This window comes from Chelon labrosus, assembly GCF_963514085.1.
Source record: "Chelon labrosus genome assembly, chromosome: 22".
Classification (NCBI taxonomy): Eukaryota; Metazoa; Chordata; class Actinopteri; order Mugiliformes; family Mugilidae; genus Chelon; species Chelon labrosus.
The window spans coordinates 16,467,600-16,488,363 of NC_140355.1; the positions used below are offsets into that span (position 1 = coordinate 16,467,600).

The 20,764-nt window shown below is 43.4% G+C and overlaps 2 protein-coding genes across 3 annotated transcripts in view; one reads left to right on the forward strand and one right to left on the reverse strand.

Moving 5' to 3' along the window:
• On the forward strand, nucleotides 1–13,999 carry plpp1a (phospholipid phosphatase 1a). 2 transcript variants are annotated; one of them, XM_084572051.1, is made up of 6 exons: nucleotides 1–584; nucleotides 4,710–4,861; nucleotides 7,016–7,296; nucleotides 10,306–10,363; nucleotides 11,261–11,437; nucleotides 12,972–13,999. In XM_084572051.1, the coding sequence occupies exons 1-6, from the start codon at nucleotides 527–529 to the stop codon at nucleotides 13,089–13,091; spliced, it is 846 nt and encodes a 281-aa protein (XP_084428177.1). In that variant the 5' UTR covers nucleotides 1–526; the 3' UTR covers nucleotides 13,092–13,999. The 2 variants fall into 2 exon arrangements, with proteins under 2 accessions (XP_084428177.1, XP_084428176.1); XM_084572050.1 differs by lacking the exon at nucleotides 4,710–4,861 and adding an exon at nucleotides 3,093–3,247 and having other exon boundaries at nucleotides 3–584.
• The window catches only part of mtrex (Mtr4 exosome RNA helicase), a 21,173-nt gene continuing 14,319 nt past the window's right edge, over nucleotides 13,911–20,764 (reverse strand). The window contains exons 22-27 of the mRNA XM_084572049.1: nucleotides 19,885–20,048; nucleotides 18,373–18,478; nucleotides 17,229–17,285; nucleotides 16,242–16,404; nucleotides 14,324–14,428; nucleotides 13,911–14,238 (exon numbers count right to left, since the gene is read on the reverse strand). Coding sequence (XP_084428175.1) covers nucleotides 14,186–14,238; nucleotides 14,324–14,428; nucleotides 16,242–16,404; nucleotides 17,229–17,285; nucleotides 18,373–18,478; nucleotides 19,885–20,048 — 648 coding nt within the window. The 3' untranslated portion in view covers nucleotides 13,911–14,185. The remainder of the gene's footprint in view (nucleotides 14,239–14,323; nucleotides 14,429–16,241; nucleotides 16,405–17,228; nucleotides 17,286–18,372; nucleotides 18,479–19,884; nucleotides 20,049–20,764) is intronic.

The following is a 20,764-nucleotide window of genomic DNA, read 5'->3' on the forward strand; positions in this document are numbered from 1 at the left end:
TTTTCGGCTCACTGTGTGACTTCGGCTCGTGTTCCACCGGCTGCAGGCGTCCGCGCGGAGCAGGTGTTCCCTCCGTAGGAGAATATATGTGTCCCGTCTACGCGATCGTCCCTCCGTGAGAGCGCGTGTTTGTTTTATTTTTTATTTTTTTATTATGTCATCTCTAAACTGATGATGACGCACATGCGGAGTTATCTCCAGTCGCTCTTCAGTTCACCGCCCCTGAGCAACAACAAGACCAACGAGGAGGAGACGCAGTTGTCCTCTTGATGTGTGGCTGCTTTTCTGCGGACCGGGCGGTGTTACTGTTTTAAACAGGGGCGTTGGCGTTTATTGTACTTGCAAACCATTTGGGACCACGATTCCTCTTCTTATTATTGTTATTAATAATAATAATAATAATCGGAAGCAGCAGCAGCAGCAGCAGCAGTAGTAGAGACGTCCCAAGGAGGAGCGCCCACCACTGGCTTTTTATTACGGCGCAGGACTCACCACCAGACAGAGACCGACACCGACAAGAGACAACATGTTTGAGGCGAGAGGGATCCCGTTTGTGCTCCTTGATATAGTCTGTCTGGTTCTAGGTACGTGTTTAATCGTCTTTCACTCGCTGTGAGTGCTGTGTGCCCATAGCGCTGCTGTTATTGATAATAAGCCGATTTAGTGGGATATTTTTTAGCAGCTTGACATCACGTGGTGGGAGACTTTTATTGATTATAACCTCTGATTGGTGCCACAAATCAGTTTATACGTTTATGTCATATCTGCTCTCATTGTGTGTCCTATGTATGTGCATTTTAATGACTTTTCATTCATTATTTTTATAGTGCCACAATATAAAATCAGTCAATAGATGCAGCGTAACACTTCATATTAGTGCTAGTATGTCTTATCACGTGGCTTTAGCTGGCAATCTCATATTTTTATGACTTTATTCAGTCATAAAGGCACATATTGAGTCAACAATCTATTCTTTACACTTCCTGACATTAAATTTAGATGCTGCTAAGAATGTGTTATGAATTACATTACCGCCTTTTTTTTCCTCTTGTCTGTCATAACATTTCCCCTACAGAAGCTCAACAATCGGTGCTAAACCACGCCTGAAACTACACTGAAGAGCCATTATGTTGAAAAATCCAAAACGTTAATTGTCTGAAGCATGACTTCACTTCAGGGTTGACCTGTAGTCATGTTTCTCAGCCGTCCCTGCTAGTATTAAGTCTGTTTAACTTTGTTGTGCCTCTCAAATCTGTAGATTATTGACTTGTACCGTGACTCATAAACTTTCCCATGCATGGCCATACAGTTAGTCTTTAAAGATCCCTCTCCAGACATGTTTTAAGACTGATAAACATGCTTCCTGATTTGGTTTGTATCCCGGAAAAAAAGTCTTAAAATAATATCCGTGTCTCTATTTGAAGAAGTAAATGCTTAGTGTTTGCTACATGTTGCATACTGACTACTTAAGTTTAATTGGCCTAGAGTAGAGATGGCATTTTACATAGCATATTTCTTTTTAAAAAGCAGAACATGTGTGTTCAGTGAGAAGAAAGTGTGACGGTAAAGTCTCAACATGCTTTTTGGGTTTATTCCCCCACTTGAGACATGCGTATTAAATTATAGCCAGACTGAAGTTTTTTTACCGGCAGTCATGCACCACTGCATTGATGCCATACATGTAAGAATGTTAGCGTGAGCAGATACTAGACAGTGATTGTCCTGTTTTGCATGCACAGCTGATTTTGGTTGGTTAATGTAGTTACTGCAGGGAATCTGTGTGTGTGTGTTTATGTGAGGATATGTGCCCTTTTCTGTATGTCCTGTCTGTTTCTGCTTAGAAACCCCCTTTGTCTGCAGAGTCTGTTGATGAGATCAGGTTAAAAGTGTAGCATGGCCCCTGATTAGAAAGTGTTCTGAGAGTCCCAACCGTTGAGTCCGAGTGTGTTTCTGTTCTGGCGTTTCCATCTGTTGTAACCTATCAACTTATAATGGCACAGCTGAGGGTGTCAGCAGCTGCAGAAACGCTCCACAGAACAGAAATACCAGTCAGAATTAAAAAAAATAAAATAAAGAATAGCTCGCTGGCGGTTTTTAGACGAAGATTTGTCTTCATGTGGTGTTTTGCGTGTCGTCTTCCATTTGTGTTAATGTGCTTTACTCCTCGATGATTCAGTTTCTTGTTTGAATGGACGTGTGACTGTGTTTCCTCCGCTATACAATGGGCTCAACGGGCCAAACGGCCAGAGGAATGACAGCAGCATTACATCCAGACTTTGGACTGTCAAAACCATTTAGCATAATCTATTATCTTTATGGTTTTAATCCGTAGGGAGTGCTTAGCTGTATCCACAGCTCATTTCACACCGTAGTAAGTCAGGGGGTCCAACCAGTTCTTCCTAATGGGAAAAACTGCCCATTTTATTAGGTCTGATTAAGTCACTGAAATATTGACTGCCTGTTGCGTAATGTTGCAGATTGAGCTGAGTAAAACATTTCTAAAGAGCTAATATGTAAGGATCTTTTTCTTATTATGAGTAAATCTCATGAAAAGAACAACGAACATTGAAATGATCCGACTAACAAGTGTTTGTTGTGTTGCCAAAGCCTTGTGTGTGTGTGTTTCAATCCTCTTTAATAAACCATTGTTGTCCAAAAAAACACACCGGGCGACGTTCCTTAGTAATGACAAACGTTTGAAGTTATTTTGAGTCCGTCACCACATGCATGCACCTTCCCGCTGTTGTAAAAAATTTACTGGGTGTGAATTATTCTATGGCTGAAAATGGTCCCCAACAAAGACAAGCATGTCGTCCTTCTACAGGAACAGTTTATAAAAGACCAATACAATGTCAGTTCAGGATTTTCATGGGAGTTTGTTTCCAGAGAGGTTGTTATCATGGCTGTTAGTAGGATTCTTCTCTTTCTTATCTACGATGCTAATAAGCACCAACGTTGAGGAACTGCAGAAATTCTCTTCTTCTACGTGAAAGACCCCACACAGCTTCTTATTTTTATTTTTTTGTCTCCACCTTCCCTCTCTCTCTTCCCCTGCTTCCCGTTGTAACGCCTCCCGATCTCTCCCTCCACAGGAGGTTTGCCTCTGGCAGTCTTTAACCTGGGTAAGATCCGCCCTTACCAAAGGGGCTTTTTCTGTAGCGACGACAGCATCAAGTACCCTTTCCACCACAGCACAGTCACCTCCACGGTGCTCTACACTGTGGGCTTCGCCCTGCCCATTAGCTGCGTAAGTAGGAGTCGCTCAGGGCGGGTTCGATATACACACACACACACCTCACCTCACCTCTCTCATGGTAAATATGTTGACTTGTTCACCACAGGCGTAACTCAACACTACCAAGGTGTGTTGAGGCTTCACCTTTGGTTGAATACTTTACGTAACATACCTCGCTGGCAAACAGCCGTTATTAATAACTACCGCGCTTGGCAAGTCAAAAATATTCACTGTGAGAAAGGTCTGAGCTGGTAGAAGAGCACGGTAATGAACAAACGTGCAGAGATGCTTGAGACTATAGAGAACTACACAATAATAAGAAAGCTGCCTGTTCTTGTTCTTGTTGTAGTTCTGCTATTGCGACGACCAAGCTACAGGCGAAGGAGGATGTCCACTCAAAAACTAAAATAAAATTCTCAAACTTTGAATCCGCTTCACTCAAAAACCAACTCATCACCCACCGCAGCGGGAATTAAGCTTTTAATTTTTATCTCCTGTGAGTCAGTGTTTAGTTTGCATCTTTAATTGATTTCCATAAAGAGATCCAAACATTTGTTCCAGCAGAACACACAATCCCATATGAAAGACCCAAACCACAAATTAATCCATTAATCACCATATGGATGAAGGCCAGTAAGATCTATGCCTTTTTATTTTTATGGCATCTCATTTAATCATTTTGTTTTTTAATGTTAATCTGCTGGTTGTTAATCAGTGATAATCATGTGACAGACACGCAGACTGCATCTTCTGTTCCTCAAAATAGCTGGAATGCTTTTCTGGAACGGAGCGATTGTTTTTTTTTTTTTTGGAAAAACGAGGAAGGCAGGAAGTGCTGCTGGAGTGAGCGTGTGTGTCTGCCTTCTGTTCGTTTTGTGGCGTCGCTGATTTATCTTTTGTCTTTTGTGTTTGATTAGTAATCACAACCACAAGGCTTTTCATTCGTTTAATGTCATCGTAGTGTTTTTTTTTTTGTTTTTTGTTTTTTCAAATGGCTCACTCCACTGTTGTGCTGTGTATTACTGGAAGATGTGGGAGAACATGTGGGAAACTGGAGCCGGAGAGTCAGCGCCGAGGAAGAGGAAAGTGTGTTTGCCATAAAAGAGATAATGAAATAACGGCGTGACTTAATTTTAGAGGACGAGAAGCGACCCTAGAAACACAATCCCCCCGTCGCTGCTCCTGACACAGATTCAACCAAAATATTCTCAGCAGGCCTCGGTAACCTTCTCCAAAAATGTTTGTGCTTTTAGGTTCAACGTTTCGCCATTAACAATCAGCATTTAACCGTCTGTTGTCATGCCAACACTTTAACCATTAACAGATTTCTTCTAAAAGGCCGGCGATGGACGCCTTCAGAAGACGCTGCCCGCTGTCACCTGCTTCGCACTACACTGTTGCATGATGGGTAGAAATGACACCTTGTAACCTGTGACTTTTCTCTCTCTCTCTCTCATTACTCCCCCCCTGCTAGTTGGAATCCCATTTGTAGTACTCAATGTGCAACACAGTGCTTTCCGTCGAGGCTTTTACTGTAATGACGATTCAATCAAGTTCCCATATAAAGAGGACACCATTTCTCCTCAGTTGTTAGGAGGTGTAATGATTCCAGTCACAATAATCACTGTAAGTGCACCTGATTTGTTTTCTGCTAACGGTTTGCTCATCTTCTTCAGTTTTCATCCTCCTCCGTTTGTTCTTGGTCCTTTACTTCATTCACTTTTATACTCTTCTTTTAATGATTCCTGCTTCACACCTTTTATAATGTTGTAATGCATGTTTTTGTTGACACCACCACTACTACTACTACTACCATAAATTAATTTGCTTGCAGCATGTTGCAGACTAGCTTTTAAGCAGAAAGGTTCCCCGAGGCAGACTTATTTTAGACTTTATTCTATAACATACCATCTCTAAATGAATTTGCTGCTGCAGAAAGAGTTGGAGGGGAGATAATTTAGGAGATATGAAACTCCTCACCGTACTTTTTATTTGACAAAGTCTCAGGTTCAATCTTCTTCAGTGAAAATCTCAGCTGAAAGCAAAGTTCACGTCTTAACCCATTCAGGCCTAAACACTCTTCTGTAAACCCCCTCTCAAAACCTGAGGTTTTTCAGAATATGTCAACACTTACTAAAACCTTAATTTCTCAGGCTCTGTAGCAGATAAAAACATGAGATAAAAAGCATTTGACAGCTTACTTCTTTGGCTTTCAATTTGACTGACTTGCTAGGGCATAATCTTCAAATGCATTTTTTTAAAAAAATCAATAAACTCAAAAGATTTTGAAAATTTAGGAAATCAGTAAAGATCTATTTTTTCAATTACTTCGTCAATATCACTTCCTTCACTTGAGTCAGCCATGACGGATCGCTAGCACGGTGTTTAAAATTGTAGATCAAAACATACTCCACGTGTAGGCTTATTTCGACCAATCACAAAGCGTTTTATTAGTCAAATGAGTTTAAAAAAAAAAATCCCTAAGCATCTCTGTCACTCACCCAAGAATATTTCAGCCAATCACAGTGCATATAATTGGCCATGTGCCTCGAAAAAGACGACAACGCTCAAAATGACACAGACGCGTTTGCCGGTCTTAATGGTAACTACGCATAGATGCGTGATCCGGTCTTAAAGGTAAACACGCACAGATGCGTGATCCGGTCTGAATGGGTTAAAGATACAGCTAGCAGGTCCGTGTTAAGTCCTTACAAAACACAAGCCCTCACATTCACACAGAGAGAAGAGCTCATGAACCGTTCTCTCTGCACAGTAGGTGTTGTAGCATGGATATGTTTGCAAAAGCGCAAATACACAAACACTTAAATCGTAGAAGCAGTTTAAAAACTAGATTGTATGCGTGTTTTTAAGTGGATGTCCTCCTGTGGTCTTTTTCTCAGAACTGGGTGGAATTCTGTCAAATGGACTTTGCTCTGTTTACAAACTTCATTAACATTTTGGGAAATATATATATGGTCTAACGCAGAGAATTACACGAGGAGATAAACACCACTGCTATTCCCAACCATTAAATGATGAGATTGTTATTTTTAGCACGAAGACTGGAAATAAGGAAACGGCTTATCTGGGTTTGTTTTAAGCAAACTGATTGACCGTTTGTTGGCCTCTTGATTTGTCCACCCATCAAAGGGCTCCTACCCTTCGTCAAGTTGCAACTTCCTGTGTTGCTGTTGCTGTTGCTAGGCTAGACAAACAACAGCTATGCGGGAGTTCATTCCCATAGAAAAATGTAGAAAACCTGTGATTCTTCAGAAATTAAAGGATATAACTGTACATAAAACCTGAAAACTAGTGAAAAGACTAGTAGTTTTTCCAATGTTGGCTATATTGCCTCCACTCTAGACTCTTATTATTGTATCTTCTATGGGAGTGAACCCCCGCATTACTTATGTTTGTCTAACCTAGCAACAGTAAGGCCAACAAAGGGCCAATTGTTTTGTTCTGTACTAAAATGTAAGCCTCTTACAGACCCAGGTAAGTGGTTTCCAGTCTTTATGCTAAGCTAAGCTAGCCCTTTTCTGATTGTAGTTTAATATTTACGTACCGACGTGGGGTGACAATCTTCTCATCTAATTCTCGCTTGTTCAGAAAGCCAGTAATAAGTTTAGATGTTAAAAAAGAACATGGGTTTAATGGGTTTAAACACATGTTTAAATTTAGACATCAGGCATCGTGTTGTTCATTTGGCTGTGTCTTTAGATGTAATTTAATTCTCCCATACAGACCTTTAACCCTGTGTCATTTCATTCCACCTTGCAGATGATCTTTGGCGAATGCCTTTCAGTTTATGTAAATCGAATCAAATCCAAGTCGTCTTTCGGCTGCTACGTTGCCTCCGTGTACAAGGCCGTCGGTACCTTCCTTTTCGGCGCCGCCATGAGCCAGTCGCTGACGGACATCGCCAAGTATTCAATCGGCCGCCTCAGGCCACACTTCCTGGACGTGTGCAAACCCGACTGGAAGCTCATCAACTGCTCGTCGGGGGCTTATATCGAAAACTACACCTGCACTGGAGACGCCACAATGGTCAATGAGGGCAGGTGTGTATCACAAGAAACCTTCTTTTTCAGGTCTCAGATGTAGATAGAGAGACCTATTTAGTTGATGGCGTGAAAACTTTTTATTCTTTTCATCCAAAAACAAACTGTAGGATGATGATTTGGCACTTTTATATCTGATGTAACATACTAAAATATTGAGTCTTGCCAAACAAGTTTTTTAATTTATCTGGTATTAAACTTCCTGATTAGAGTTTAGGTTCTTGTTTTGTTGTTCAAGCGATTACTGGAAGCTTGCAGGATCTTTGCACCAAACAACCCCTAGTTCTGCATAGTTATTTTCTTTCTTTCAACCCAGTAGATGGTCCATTTCAATATGCTCAAGATTAGACTGATCATAATGGTGAAAAGAGACTATAAACAAAAACATTTCCCATCCATATTTTGATTATTTCCTCTAAGGGCCGTGACAAACCAGCGTTGTGTTGGATCGTTGGTGAGCGTCCGTGAGTTTTTCTGTTGTCCCGTTAGTTGGACACATGTTGGGGGCTTGCTAGACGATTGAGTCTTAGAGAGAGAGCTCTCTGATTGGCTGTCAGTTACAATGATGGCGTTTAAAGGGAACAGAGAGAAGGCACTAAAGTACGTTTTTACGTCTTAATCTAATCTGAACATGGAGACAAATATTCTCAGCGGGATCGTCTAGAAGGATTCAGGAGTGGCCAGCTCTGTGTGACGGTTTGTGGCTCTACCTAGCTAATTGTAGCTCTTCCCGTTTCCCCTCTTGAGTGATGACTACACATTACTGCCACCTTGGTATGAAGAGGTATTTCCTTTCGTGCACATACATAACGTCTGTGCCAGCTGGCAGTTGGCTGTAGTCTTTGCGGTGTGTTTAAGGCACAGGTGGCGTTGCACTCGTCCTTCATTACTGCTTGTCCTTTGATATCTTTTTAATATGTCCTGTCCTGAGGAGATCAACACATTGTACTGTTGAGGCTGGCAGATAGAGATAGATGTAGTAAACAGAAGATAAATGTGCAGCCAGTTCAGAGAGACTGGGCCTGAGTAATATCACAGGAATGTAAAGCTTGTTTTGATTAAGGTCTCTGTCCCTTATCAGCTCAGAGCAGAACGAACAATAATGGGAGGAAGAGGATTTCCTCTTCTCATTTTGATGTAGGAAAACCTCAGAGGAGTGTCGAGGGATTTATTTTGCACTGTGAGGGGCGTTCTGCTCCATTTTATTCTCCTTAACTCTTACACTTATAGGCCTCCATTTCTTTTGTAAACAAGTATTTTTCCCTGACTCTAAATGAGCACGCCCACCACGCCCCCCCCTCCCTTGTTTTATCTGCTGTACATTTTCCAGGGTGTGGCGTACGATCGTTGACATTTCCTGGAGCCACATTACGCCGCCGCAGTCTGCTTTCCCTAATGCAGCATAAGGCGGCAAACATTTATCAGCGCGGCCAAAAGAAGGATCCGGTGATTCCAGGCAGATATCCAGGGCTGTGAAGATTAATGTCAGGACACGTTATATTTCCAGCTGCTGTATGTGTGAGTCTGTGTCGGTCTGGTTGACACTAATAGGTCTGATAGATGCAGCGAGAGAGGAGAAAGCAGGTCTGGGTAGTCTGTTCAGGATCCTGTTACAGTAAAATGACTTCCATCTTGCTCTGGGGAGACGAGGTCAGCCGTCAGATCTGCGTGTCGGGTCCCGTGCATGATAATAGGAATCTGTGAGACACATTGTTCTGAGTGAAGACCTCACAGTGTCCTGCAGGTTTAATCTGAAGCCTCAGGTCAGCATTATTATTGCATATGCCGGCTGGGTTTTGTTGCGGAGTTGGTGTCAGCTGACAGTCACTGCTGGAGGTGGGATTAGTCGATTGATTAAGTTTTGATGACGATGTTTTTTTAAGGCTCCATCTTGATTAGATATCTTTAGGTACAGTTTAGTATCAGAGGACCTTCACCTTTCTCTCTCTCGTCTCTCACGTTGTGTTGGCGGCTTTGTGAGGCTCAAAGCGTTTCTATTTCGACCTCTAATGTGTCTCGTTATCGGTGGGTCATGCAAACACTTCAAGACAGCGCACAGAACGTCTCGTAGGCGAATAGTGCTGCATTTAAAATGGATATACAGGAAGTTGTAACATCAGCAGTGCTAGGCAACTGTTAGCAAAGAGTTAGCGAGCTAGCGAGTGCGTAGCTGAAATGCAAAGGCGTGATGAAAGCATGAGGTGGTTGGGAATATTAACATTTTCAACATATGACTCAGTACATTAACTCACCACTCCTTTTCGTCACTTCTCAAAGCAAAGACGTCACAGCTTGTCAACTCAGGCCTGAAGAAAAGACTGAAATGCCGCAATAGGGTGCAGTTCATATGATCTTTTGAATCCAGCGAACACAATGCACATGTATCCAGTCAAGCCAGTTGACAGGTTGAGAAAGTAGCCGTTAGATCAGATCGGGAGACAAAAGGACAGTAGTCGCCCTGAGACGAACTGTTTACACGCCGTTTTGTGTCGACTCATTGTTTGCCCAAATCTCTACAACAGAGGTGGAGAGTGACCTCTAGAGCCACCGCGTGACTTTAATTGGGAAATGTTTAGACAGATAACATTTGTCAGTTAAAACTAATTAGTGATCGTCATGATTTAAGATCTCGAAAGAGGCTTGATTTGATATGAAGCTGCGGCGGGACAAGCTTTACAGTTTGGTGTTTGACTGAGGTGCAGGTTGTCGGTTCACGGGGCTGTCCAGACTCTGTCGCCTCGCGTGTACGTCTGTCGCTGTGTGGTAGAAAACCACAGTGGCATCACTACGAACAGAAAGTGGCAAAGGCGGGGGACTGTACAGAAACAGGACGTTACCTGGTGCTGTCCACCACATCCCTCCTGTGGGTCGCTTCTGCAAAACAACCTCAGACACACTTCCTGTAACACTCGGTGTGGCTATTGATGCCATTACTGTTGATGATGACTTCTGTATTATTACAACAATTGATTACACACATAAACTAGAGCTTTTGTCTTTCTGTTGCAGGCTGTCTTTCTACTCCGGCCACTCGTCTTTTTCAATGTACTGCATGCTGTTCCTCGCCGTAAGTACCTCCGCCGGTTGCATATTGATCTTCTATCATATTAGGCAGCTATTTACTGGAACAGAGATTTCAGATAACACTTGAACAGAACAGGGAGGCTCCTGCAGCTCCAAGGTTAAGTTTGAGACTTTAGCAAAAGGACTCCTTTGCTTTCTGGTCAATATTTCCAAGAGAAGATCAGAGTCACTCTTGAAATCTGTGTGGAAAAAGGGGAGACAGTTGGTTTTATAATTTGGAAAATTAACTGAAACAGGAAGAACGGCTAATCCAGAAAGTGAAAACCGAAAAAACATCTAAATGTCAGTTTGTGGTGTCACGTGTGCTCCCTGCAGTGACTTCCCCATCACTCCCATTACAACCACTGGTTGTTTTACAGGTACTTTACATTTCTCTTTTGTGACTGATTGAAATTACATAAAGACTATTAAGATATGTCTTTCAAGTTTACATCCGTGCACCTTTGATAACCTTTTGTGGCATTGTGTTTATACAGAGCTGGTTTTACTGCCCGGCCCTGATAAACTTTAAGTGCTGGTTGATTCATCTAACCCCTGCAGATATAAATAGACGCAGGGGACAAAGCCCTGGCATCAGCTTAAAGCTTCTTTCCTCTCAGTGTGGAGCGGAGAACAAGAATGAGAAACCTCCACCATTTAAGTGATTGTGTTTGCATCAGAAAGGGATGAAATGCTCGTTGAGACTAAGCCTGCTCTGTTATTAACACAAATAATTTATGGCACAATTAAACACGACGTTCTTAGTTTATGTATAATAAACAAACAGTATCTTAATGGTGACTGCTATCAGTGAATTGTTGATTGTACATTGACTACACATTGTGACTGAGAGTGAAGTAGTTTCTCTGTTTTTTAAAGTCACGTCCCGTGTGTTCCTCAGCTCTACCTGCAGGCTCGACTCCAGGTTTACTGGGCACGACTGCTGAGGCCGACCCTCCAGTTTTTCCTGATCGCCGCCACAGTGTACACAGGCCTGTCGAGGGTTTCCGATTATAAACATCACTGGAGCGACGTGCTGACTGGACTCCTGCAGGGCGCACTTATGGCTCTGCTGGTGGTAAGTGCTGTGGTTATTTGATTTCCAGCAGAGAGAGAGAGACACTCAGGCTAACCGGCGTACTCCGTGATTCAAGTCTACGTTAAGCTATGGGTCATGAGGCAACAAGCCAGCGGTCGGCCGTTTGCAGAAGTCAGGGCATCGGTGACAGACCATGACCCATGACCATGACCACCCAGGTTTCCTGTGGTGTCTGTCATCTTCTCTAATTGGCTGTTCAGCTCTGAGAACCAGTACATGACAATAGAGACAGAAGTAAACAAAACAGCAAAAGTTTGTAGTTGGGATGCACCAAATATTGGGCCACCGAAGATTTTCAGCCGAAACAGGATGTTGTGATGACGCAAGCAAAAACCGCAGCCAGCACAGGCTTGTCTGGAATGGCCAACATGTCTGCGGTGTGGACGTATTTCAATATATAAAGTATTATACAAGTCTAACCCACTGATTTGCAAAACGTGTAATGCTGAAATTTCAAGAGGGGTGCATCTGCAAAGAGTTCCTCCATGTCGGGTTTAATCTATCACCTGAAATCCAAACATACAAGCAAGGAAGTTTCCCAGTGCAGGGTTGACCAATACGTCGATCGCGATCGACCGATAGCTCGCGAAGGTGGTAGGTGCGGGTAGATCGCATGCCATTGGGAAAAGAAAAAATAAATAAATGTTTTAGATGTCAGTCTAATCATTTATCTGCTGCACCTCCAAAACAAACACTTCTTACTGCGACATGCCCGTTCAGTGGCACACATCCACAGCCAAGCACAACTTCAGTTAAGACTTCTTTCTTAAAGGGACAGCGCTATTTTTCTAAAGGTGCAGTGCACCAATTTTTCGCCAATGGTACTAATAATTGTCATAATATTTTCTTTCGGTGTTTTGGTTTTTGGTTTTTGGCCTTGGTTTCTGCGTTTTCGGTGCATCCCTGTAGGAAGTTTGTAGCTCTTCCACGTTCAGTGTCTTTCATTTAGAACATACACCAATCAGGCATAACAGCAAATATTGTGTAGGTCTCCCTTGTGCCTCCAAAACAGTTGTGACTCATCAGAGAATGGACACGGACCTTCTGTAGGTGTCCTGTGGTGTCTGGCAACACAATGTTGTTAGTTGGGGGGGGTCTTTGGGTCCTATGGGTTGAGGGGAGGGGCCTCTGTGGATCATCCCACAGATACTTGATCAGTTTGAGATCGAGTGAATTTGGAGGCCAGGTCAACACCTAGTGCTGTTCTTCATGTTTATTTTTTTTAGTTGTTCCTAAAGTGTATGAGTGTGTCCGACTGCATCCTGTTGGGGATGGCTGCTGCCATCAAGGAGTGTCATTGCTATGGGGTGGGGGTGCCTGGTCTTAGTAGCATCCACATGAATGCCAGGTCCAAAGGTTTCCCAGCAGAACATTGTATTGTCACAAGATGGGCAATGATATTCACTTCTCCTAAACGCTGATCAGCCACAAATCCAAATGTAGTCCATTCGGTGTGTCTGTACCTTAACGCTAGTTTTAAATCATTAAATCTGAACATGTCTCTGTCCCGCAGGTCTTCTTTGTGTCCGACTTCTTTAAGCCACGCGTGGAAGCCCGTAAAGAGGTGGACATCCCCCACACAACCCTGCAGGAGACGCCGACCAATGGAAACCACTTTGAGAGCCCCAACTAAGCTTTGTGTAGCTGCGGTGGAGACATCTGCTCTGTCCACAAGTCAAATCCAGGATCCAGCGCTCTAGCCTTCCATCTCTAATTCTCATCCGTTACCCTGCATGGATTTTAAAGAGCTTGATTATACTCCCCAAGTAAGACGACCGAACACCCCAGAAGAAGAAACCCTCCAAACCACATTAGGCCTTTGCCGTCTCTTCCACCAGCTCTCCATCTGGTGAACAAACCTGTCCAGCCCTTGTAGATAAGCTGGTAGATGTAGGGTTAGGGGCTAGAGATTCTGAATGGACATGAACCATAGAGCATGTATCTTTCTACTGAGCTGGTGGGAAGACTTCACTGCATGCATCCACTAAAGGGTCTGACCACTGCTAGGAGAGAGAGAGAGAGAGAGAGAATGCTTGGAAACCTGTGAATGTAATCCTGCGTAGTGCTTTACCTGACCTGGAGTCGGTGCGTTCGAGGATCTGATTTAGGATCAGCTTCACGTCTCCAGGACTCAGAGACTTTGCTGCCTTAGTGTTAATGAAAGGGCTAAAAGTAAAAGAGGAATGTTTGTCTCGAGAGTTGAAGGTGCTGGAGGCTGAAGCGGATCCTAGACCAGCAGGACTCCAGGCCTCTGCAGTCTTATCCTCCAGCGGTCTAACCTAATATGATAATCATGTGCCATGTTTGGTCAGAGTGCTGCAGAGTAGACCGTCACTTCAAGTGTTGCCTTTGCTGGACTGCTGCTGCTGCTGCTATCACAGCTCCCTGTGTGTATCATGTAAACAAGTGAACTCAACAAATGTTCTTTTTGTATAATCTGTACGTAAACAAATCACCATACAGACTTTTATTGAAAACAACATGTTACAAATATGTACAAATGTCTAAAATAAGGAAGAATAAAGCCATTTTACTCGTGAACACTTGAAACGTGTTTGATATTGTGGTCACAATTAAAAGAATGACTGACTTAGATAAGCAAACTGAATAAAAAGCATGACTGGCTCAACGTGTTTCTAGCCACATGGATGTATTTACTGTAAAGTTGACAGTGAGTTCAACTTTGTCAAAGTTGAGGTAAGTTGCTGGGATGGAAGTGGAGGGTCACTACAAGTAGAGACTGGCAGCAAACACGATGTCTCTCTTGATCTTCGTTATTCCTGCAGAACCAGAAATGAATCGATCAGTCAGCCAATAAAAGTTGGGAGTTAAGGGGATCAGCTTATATTCTTGTGAATTTCTTACCTTCAGCAAACTTGTTCTCCAGCTCAGTGTTGCCGATGGCTTTGGCTGCGGAGCACATCTGTCGTAGGACCTCCTCCAGACGGCGCATGCAGCGGATGATGCTCCCTGCACAGACAGATACACAGCGAATTTATCGGCATAATCCAGGATTGATTGACAAGCTGTTGGCTTTGGATCAACCTGACTGCAGCTCCTTTCTACTCAGTCTTCAAAAGGCAAATGGCCAACATGACACAGTATAATAAACTGCCTGGCCAAAAAAAAAAAAACGCCACCTGGATTTCTCTAAGCGAATAGGTACGAGCCTCCTATTGGATAATTACTGCATGGGTGATTATCTTTCAGCTGACAACGAGTTGTTTAACCCCAACTGATGCAATGAGTAGCTTCTCATTTCTTAAACAACCATGTCTAAAGACACATCCTGTGGTCGTGGGAAAGATGTTAGTCTGTTTGAGAAGTGTCAAATCATTGGTATGCATCAAGAAGAAAAAAACATCTAAGGAGATTGAAGAAACTACTAAAACTGGGTTAAGAACTGTCCAACGCATTATTAAAAACTGGAAGGATAGTGGAGAACCATCGCATCAGGGTAAGAAGAGAGGCAGATGAAGTGATGCACCCATCATGCCTAGTGCCTACTGTACAAGCCTGTGGGGGCAGTGCTATGATCTGGGGTTGCTGCAGTTGCTCAGGTCTAGGTTCAGCAACATTATGTTGCCCAAAGAATGAGGTCAGCTGACTACCTGAATATACTGAATGACCAGGTTATTCCATCAATGGATTTTGTTCTTCCCTGATGTTCACGGGCATATTTCAAGATGACAATGTCAGGATTCATGGGGCTCATATTGTGAAAGAGTGGCTCAGGGAGCATGAGACATCATTTTCACACATGGATTGGCCACCACAGAGTCCAGACCTTAACCCCATTGAGAATCTTTGGGATGTGCTGGAGAAGGCTTTGTGCAGCGGTCAGACTCTCCCATCATCAATACAAGATCTTGGTGAAGAATGAATGCAGCACTGGATGGAAATAAATCCAGTGACATTGAATAAGCTTATTGAAACAATGCCACAGTGAATGTGTGCTGTAATCAAAGCTACAAGGCTGTTTTGTGGAATAATACGTTTATCAGTTAAGTGACAAGTCTGGGGCTTGGGAGGGGAAAAAGTCTTCACTGAGACAATATCAAGTGTAGAAAGAAAACATCTTGGAGAGAGAGGATCTGTCTCTGTGAGCGATGAATAATTTGGTTAAAACGGGAAAACATTCAAATTGTTCTGGAGATGTTCTCGTCCCTGAAGCCAAAACTCACATAAGCCGATCGTATCCTCCCTCAAGTTTCCCCCCCACTCAGACCGACTTCCTTGTTATGATGACCCTTCAATATTTCACAGCTGAGCTCACTGCTGGCACTCAGACACAGAAACTATGGGGAGAATGATGGACCGGGAATCAAACCTCACGTAATAAATCAGTCTGTGAGCCTCCAAGTGGCTGAGATAGAGAAAATAGAGCCATGGGAAGTGGTTTAAGACGTGTTTAGACGCTTTACAAAATAAAAGTACTGGAGTGTTTTCAGTGCTATGGCTGCTATTTGAAGTATTATATGATTTAAGATGGTTAGGCGGTCACAGGTTTGATTTAGTGGTTCTCAGACTAGGGCTGGACCCCCTCCTCAGGGCCACAAGAGAGAAAGGAGCCACAAAAAGACACGTCTTCTCTGAAACTGAACACAAGCCACAAAGTTTTGGAACAACCAGTTAAATATTTAACTTTGTGTCGTATTACGTTGTAGCGCTAAATCGGAAATGTAACTACAGCTGTCAGACTGGTGAAGAAGAAAGAGGTCTGTTTGAGGTTTATTCTGAAAACCTTCAGAGCGAATTGATTTTTTTAACGTCCGTGACCGACCTTCAAAGACGTCGGTCATCTTGCAGATCTGAGCGAACGTGGCCCCGTTGGCCCAGGCGAAGACCACGTCCATCAGGTGCGGTTTGAACTGGTTCAGGTACGTCTCCTCGTCCACCTCCAGCTTGGCGTCCGCTGACACCTTAGCGATGCGCTTCGCACATTCCTGAAAACACGAGCAGCGGTCAAACTTCCACCGAAATCAAGTGTTTAACTTATCGATGCACCGAAAATTTTGGGCCAAAAACCACTTTTGGGCCATTTTCAGCCAAAAATTGCTGCGGTTGTTGCTTGCATCATCCCAACAGCCTGTTTCGGCCGTGTTGTTTCGGCGATAAATTTTTGGCCGAAAATGGCCCAAAAGTGCATTTTCGGTTTTCGGACTTTTATCGCTGAAACAACACGTGCAAGCAACAACCACAGCAATTTTCAGCCGGAAATGGCCCAAAAGTGCATTTTTGGCTGAATAATTTCAGACTTTTATCGCTGAAACAACACGTGAAAAGCAACAACCGCAGCAATTTTCAGCCGGAAATGGCCCAAAAGTGCATTTTTGGCTGAAGATTTTCAGACTTTTATCGCCGAAACAACACGTGCAAGCAACAACTGCAGCAATTTTCAGCCGAAAATGGCCCAAAAGTGCATTATCGGCCTAAAATTTTCAGACTTTTATTGTCGAAACAACATGTGCAAGCAACAACCGGAAATTTTCAGCCGGAAATGTCCCAAAAGTGCATTTTTGGCTGAAAATTGACGGACTTTTATCACCGAAACAACACGTGCAAGCAACAACCGCAGCAATTTTCAGCCGGAAATGGCCCAAAAGTACATTTTTGGCTGAAGATTTTCAGACTTTTATCGCCGCAACAACACGTGCAAGCAACAACCGCAGCAATTTCCAGCCGAAAATGGCCCAAAAGTGCATTTTCGGTTTTCGACGCATCCCTAGTTTAACTACTCTGTACGACTCCTTCTTCTTCGTCGTCTCACCTGCATTTGTCTCAGCGGGGCAGCTAGCTGTTCGGTCAGTTTTGGCATCTCGCTGGCCTGGAGGGGAAAAAGGAAAGTGTGAAAATTATTCGTTTCGCTTCAAACGCCAGGAAAAACACGTTATTTGAGCCTAGTTTAAAGTGATTGATACTTATTCACTCCTCTATTCAGAGGAAACATACTTTCCTACCAAACCAATTCTGATCAAGGACCGGTGCCACCTCTAATTTTCTAATAAGCGCTCTCTGCCACAGATGCGGATAATCATTTAAGTCTGTATTTATTTTAAGTTGAGTTTGTTTAATTATAAATCAAACCTGACTGTTAGTGACCGGCTGCCAGAGGGTCTTGTAAACACACCTGGTCAGTCAGCGTCACAGAAGCGTGAAAACCGGCCAAGTGACATTAGCAGCTAAGCGTACAAGTTGTCTTCCTCGAATGGCAACACCGGTCGACGCTCGGAGGCCGACAGTCTTATCTCACAGCTACAGCCTGGCTTAATTTGACTTCACGTCTCAACTTCACCTCTTCTATTTCATTCCTAAAAGACGGTTTGTTTCTCTCCCTACGCTCAGTTTTTCCTGCAAAACAGCGGCAATAATGTTGAAACCAAAAACCATAAAATATAAATTTCTTCCTGATGCCTTCAGCGTGATTTACAGAGCAGAAACGATGCCATTTCGTTTGGCTCTAGCAGGAACACATCAGCAGTTTAGAAACAAACAGGCTGGATGGGGGGTGCTGTCACCTCCAGCTCAACCAGCAGCAGGTGGTCTTTAATGACAGGCGACAGCTGTGTACACTCACACAGGTCTTGTGTTTCAAGCTGCTCGTCGTCGTCGTCCCCTCTCTGAATGAGCACTGGAGACTCAGAGGGACGACCACGGGAGATAGGTGTTTAAATGGGACCAGAGAAAAGGTTTATTATTAGAACATCTGATCTTTGACAGAACCGGCGCCGTTAAGACGACCCAGCCCTCGTGTTTCTGCTTTTGTTTCAGAGCTGCGCAGGAAGCCAAGAACGCGGCTGCAGCCTTATATTTGTGGGGATAGAAATAAGTTGTTTATAGGAGCGTGAAGCGAGTGAAAAGCTTAATAAATGTTTGTTGTGGAGACCGGCGGAGGAACTGTGTTTGTGTCGTACGTTTTCCTGGAAGACAAAGCAGGACAGGAGGGCGGTGGCTTGCTCCACCGTCAGGTCGTTGAAGAGGCCGTTGAAGATCATCTCCGTCAGCAGCAGCTCGTCAGCACTGGAACAGTGACGGACAGGATTAATTACTTCATTAAATGACACGGACATTGTTTAATTTTAACAGAAACGTGGCAAACCGATGCTTGAGATTTTGCCAGTCGTGAAAGGAACCTGATATCTGAGCAAGAAATGGACAAGAAACTGTGGTGAAACAGTCCTGTAACACAAGCACTGGGTTTAAAATATAGATTTCCTGACACACAGGATCCGATATCGATTCATCTAATCCTTGAAGCTTCTTTTTCTTGCATCCTCTCAAAACAGGACAGAAGCTACGACCCTGAGATCACCATCAGGCCTGAAAGCTGATTTGATTTAAAAAAACTAACGATGGAAAAGCAAAGCCACATGTAAGATGAACCAACTAGAGGTAAAATATGAGAAAATACCACAAATCTCTGGAACCAATAACAACAACTGAAATATCTCTTAATTAAATAACACTGAATCAAACTTGTAGAGATTCTCTGCAAGAGTTCTGCACCAGTTTTAACAAATCTCCAGACATCTGTTGTGTGCTTTTAACATCTCTTGCTAGATTGGCTCTTTCCTGACTCTCCCACTGTGTTTGTATTTCTTCTGATCACTCAAGGACAAATCAAAGGGCTCAGGAGTTTGATGAATGTAAACCAAGAGAGTTATATTACTTGCCCTGTGATCTGATCACAACTGGAAAGCTTAAAGTAAAGATGCAGAGGTGGTCTGGACCACTTGTCATCACATTCGTCTAGCAGTGTGAACGGACCACCTAGTCAGCTATCATCCTCCGAGTTCATTTCTATTATGAGGGATAGACTTGTGAAATGTTCTGTCCTTGGAGCCTGCGACTAGGCTGTTCTTTTATTCCACCATAAACACGTGTCCGGTTGTAAAACGGGGCTTTTTAGCTGATGAACGCAAAGGCGATTAAATTATGACATGTGTTTATTAACCTTTGTTGGCAAATCATTTCCTTTTACTGCTGCACATAGCGGCGTAGCGTCTTTACTGTGTGTGTGGATCCTTCCCGGATTCAAGTTATAACCTGAACTTTGTATTCATCTAAAAATAGAGCTAAATAAAAACGTGACGTAACGACTTTATGTTCCACAATTTATATCATATGCCCATGTCAGGGCGCACGCGTAACAAACTGTTCTGGTTCTGATTGAGCAGCTATCCCATCTGGCCTAAATGATATGTGCTATGTGTTACTATGCAAATAGGGCACAGGACTGTGATTGGATCTGAAGTGGTAACTGGAGACACATGCTCGCGCCAGGTGTGAACAGGGCCTCCGTTGAGTTTTAGAAAGCTGCCACACAGACGGCGTCCATGTGTTGGAGGAGGCTGACTGATTAACGCACAATAACTCTACGGAGACAGCTGAGAAGACTTCATCATCATTTCATAAACCGTTCCTACCTGCTAATTTCACACGCGACCCTCCCCTTCATCTCGATGACATCTGAAGGACTGGCGAAGCCGAGTCTCCTCAGAACTCTCTTCCTGCATTTCAGCTTGTCCATCTGCAGGACGGTCCGAGCTTTCTTCAGCTCTCGTTTGGCCGTTCGGACGTCTGCCGCGAGCTAAAACACACACACAAGCACGTGAGTAATGTTACACCATTCAACATGTTTCACATAAATCTTGGCGGAGCTCTGCCACAGTTCCTAGAAAAAGGCTAAAATGATGTAAAGCTGCGCTCTACCCGCCAGCTGCTCTGTTCATGAGATAAGTCAATTAGCTGTCGGGAGTGATGAAGTGGAACGTGAATGAAAATTGCAACAGATGTTCATCAGCCTGCTTATCTGGCAGCAGCAATGTTCGTTATTCACGTCGACCGTTATCCATCATCGTTACAACGAAACCCAGAGCCAAAGAGGCAAACGCAAAAAGTATTTCACCAGCAAAGCTTAGTACTCAAAGCAAGAAACTCGTACGGTGGACGCATGTGTGCAGGTAAAACGAATATTCACAGGTTCACACAGAAGCTAAAGCCAAGTTTCAAATGATTTTATAGCCTAGTCTAAACTCCCTTCACTTGCCATGGAGTGGTTGTGTTTGACAGTCCAACCTGCTTTGCTAAACAAATGAGGTATGTGTGTTATCACTACTGCGGTCATGGTTAAGACCAAACGGCCAGAGAGATACACTGCCTGGATGGATAAAAAATAAAAATAAAAAAGGTCACACATTCTTAATGTTTCGTTGGATGATGGGAGAGTCTGACCACTGCTCAAAGCCTTCTCCAGCACATCCCAAAATTTCTCAATGGGGTTAAGGTCTGGACTCTGTGGTGGCC

What these genes read in the sequence shown, in the direction of transcription:
- plpp1a (XM_084572050.1), top strand. Translation starts at nt 527, where the DNA reads ATGTTTGAGGCGAGAGGGATCCCGTTTGTGCTCCTTGATATAGTCTGT. An exon ending in TCGCCCTGCCCATTAGCTGC is followed by an intron (nt 3,248 to 7,015) that starts GTAAGTAGGAGT and finishes TCCACCTTGCAG; the next exon opens with ATGATCTTTGGCGAATGCCT. An exon ending in ACAATGGTCAATGAGGGCAG is followed by an intron (nt 7,297 to 10,305) that starts GTGTGTATCACA and finishes TTTCTGTTGCAG; the next exon opens with GCTGTCTTTCTACTCCGGCC.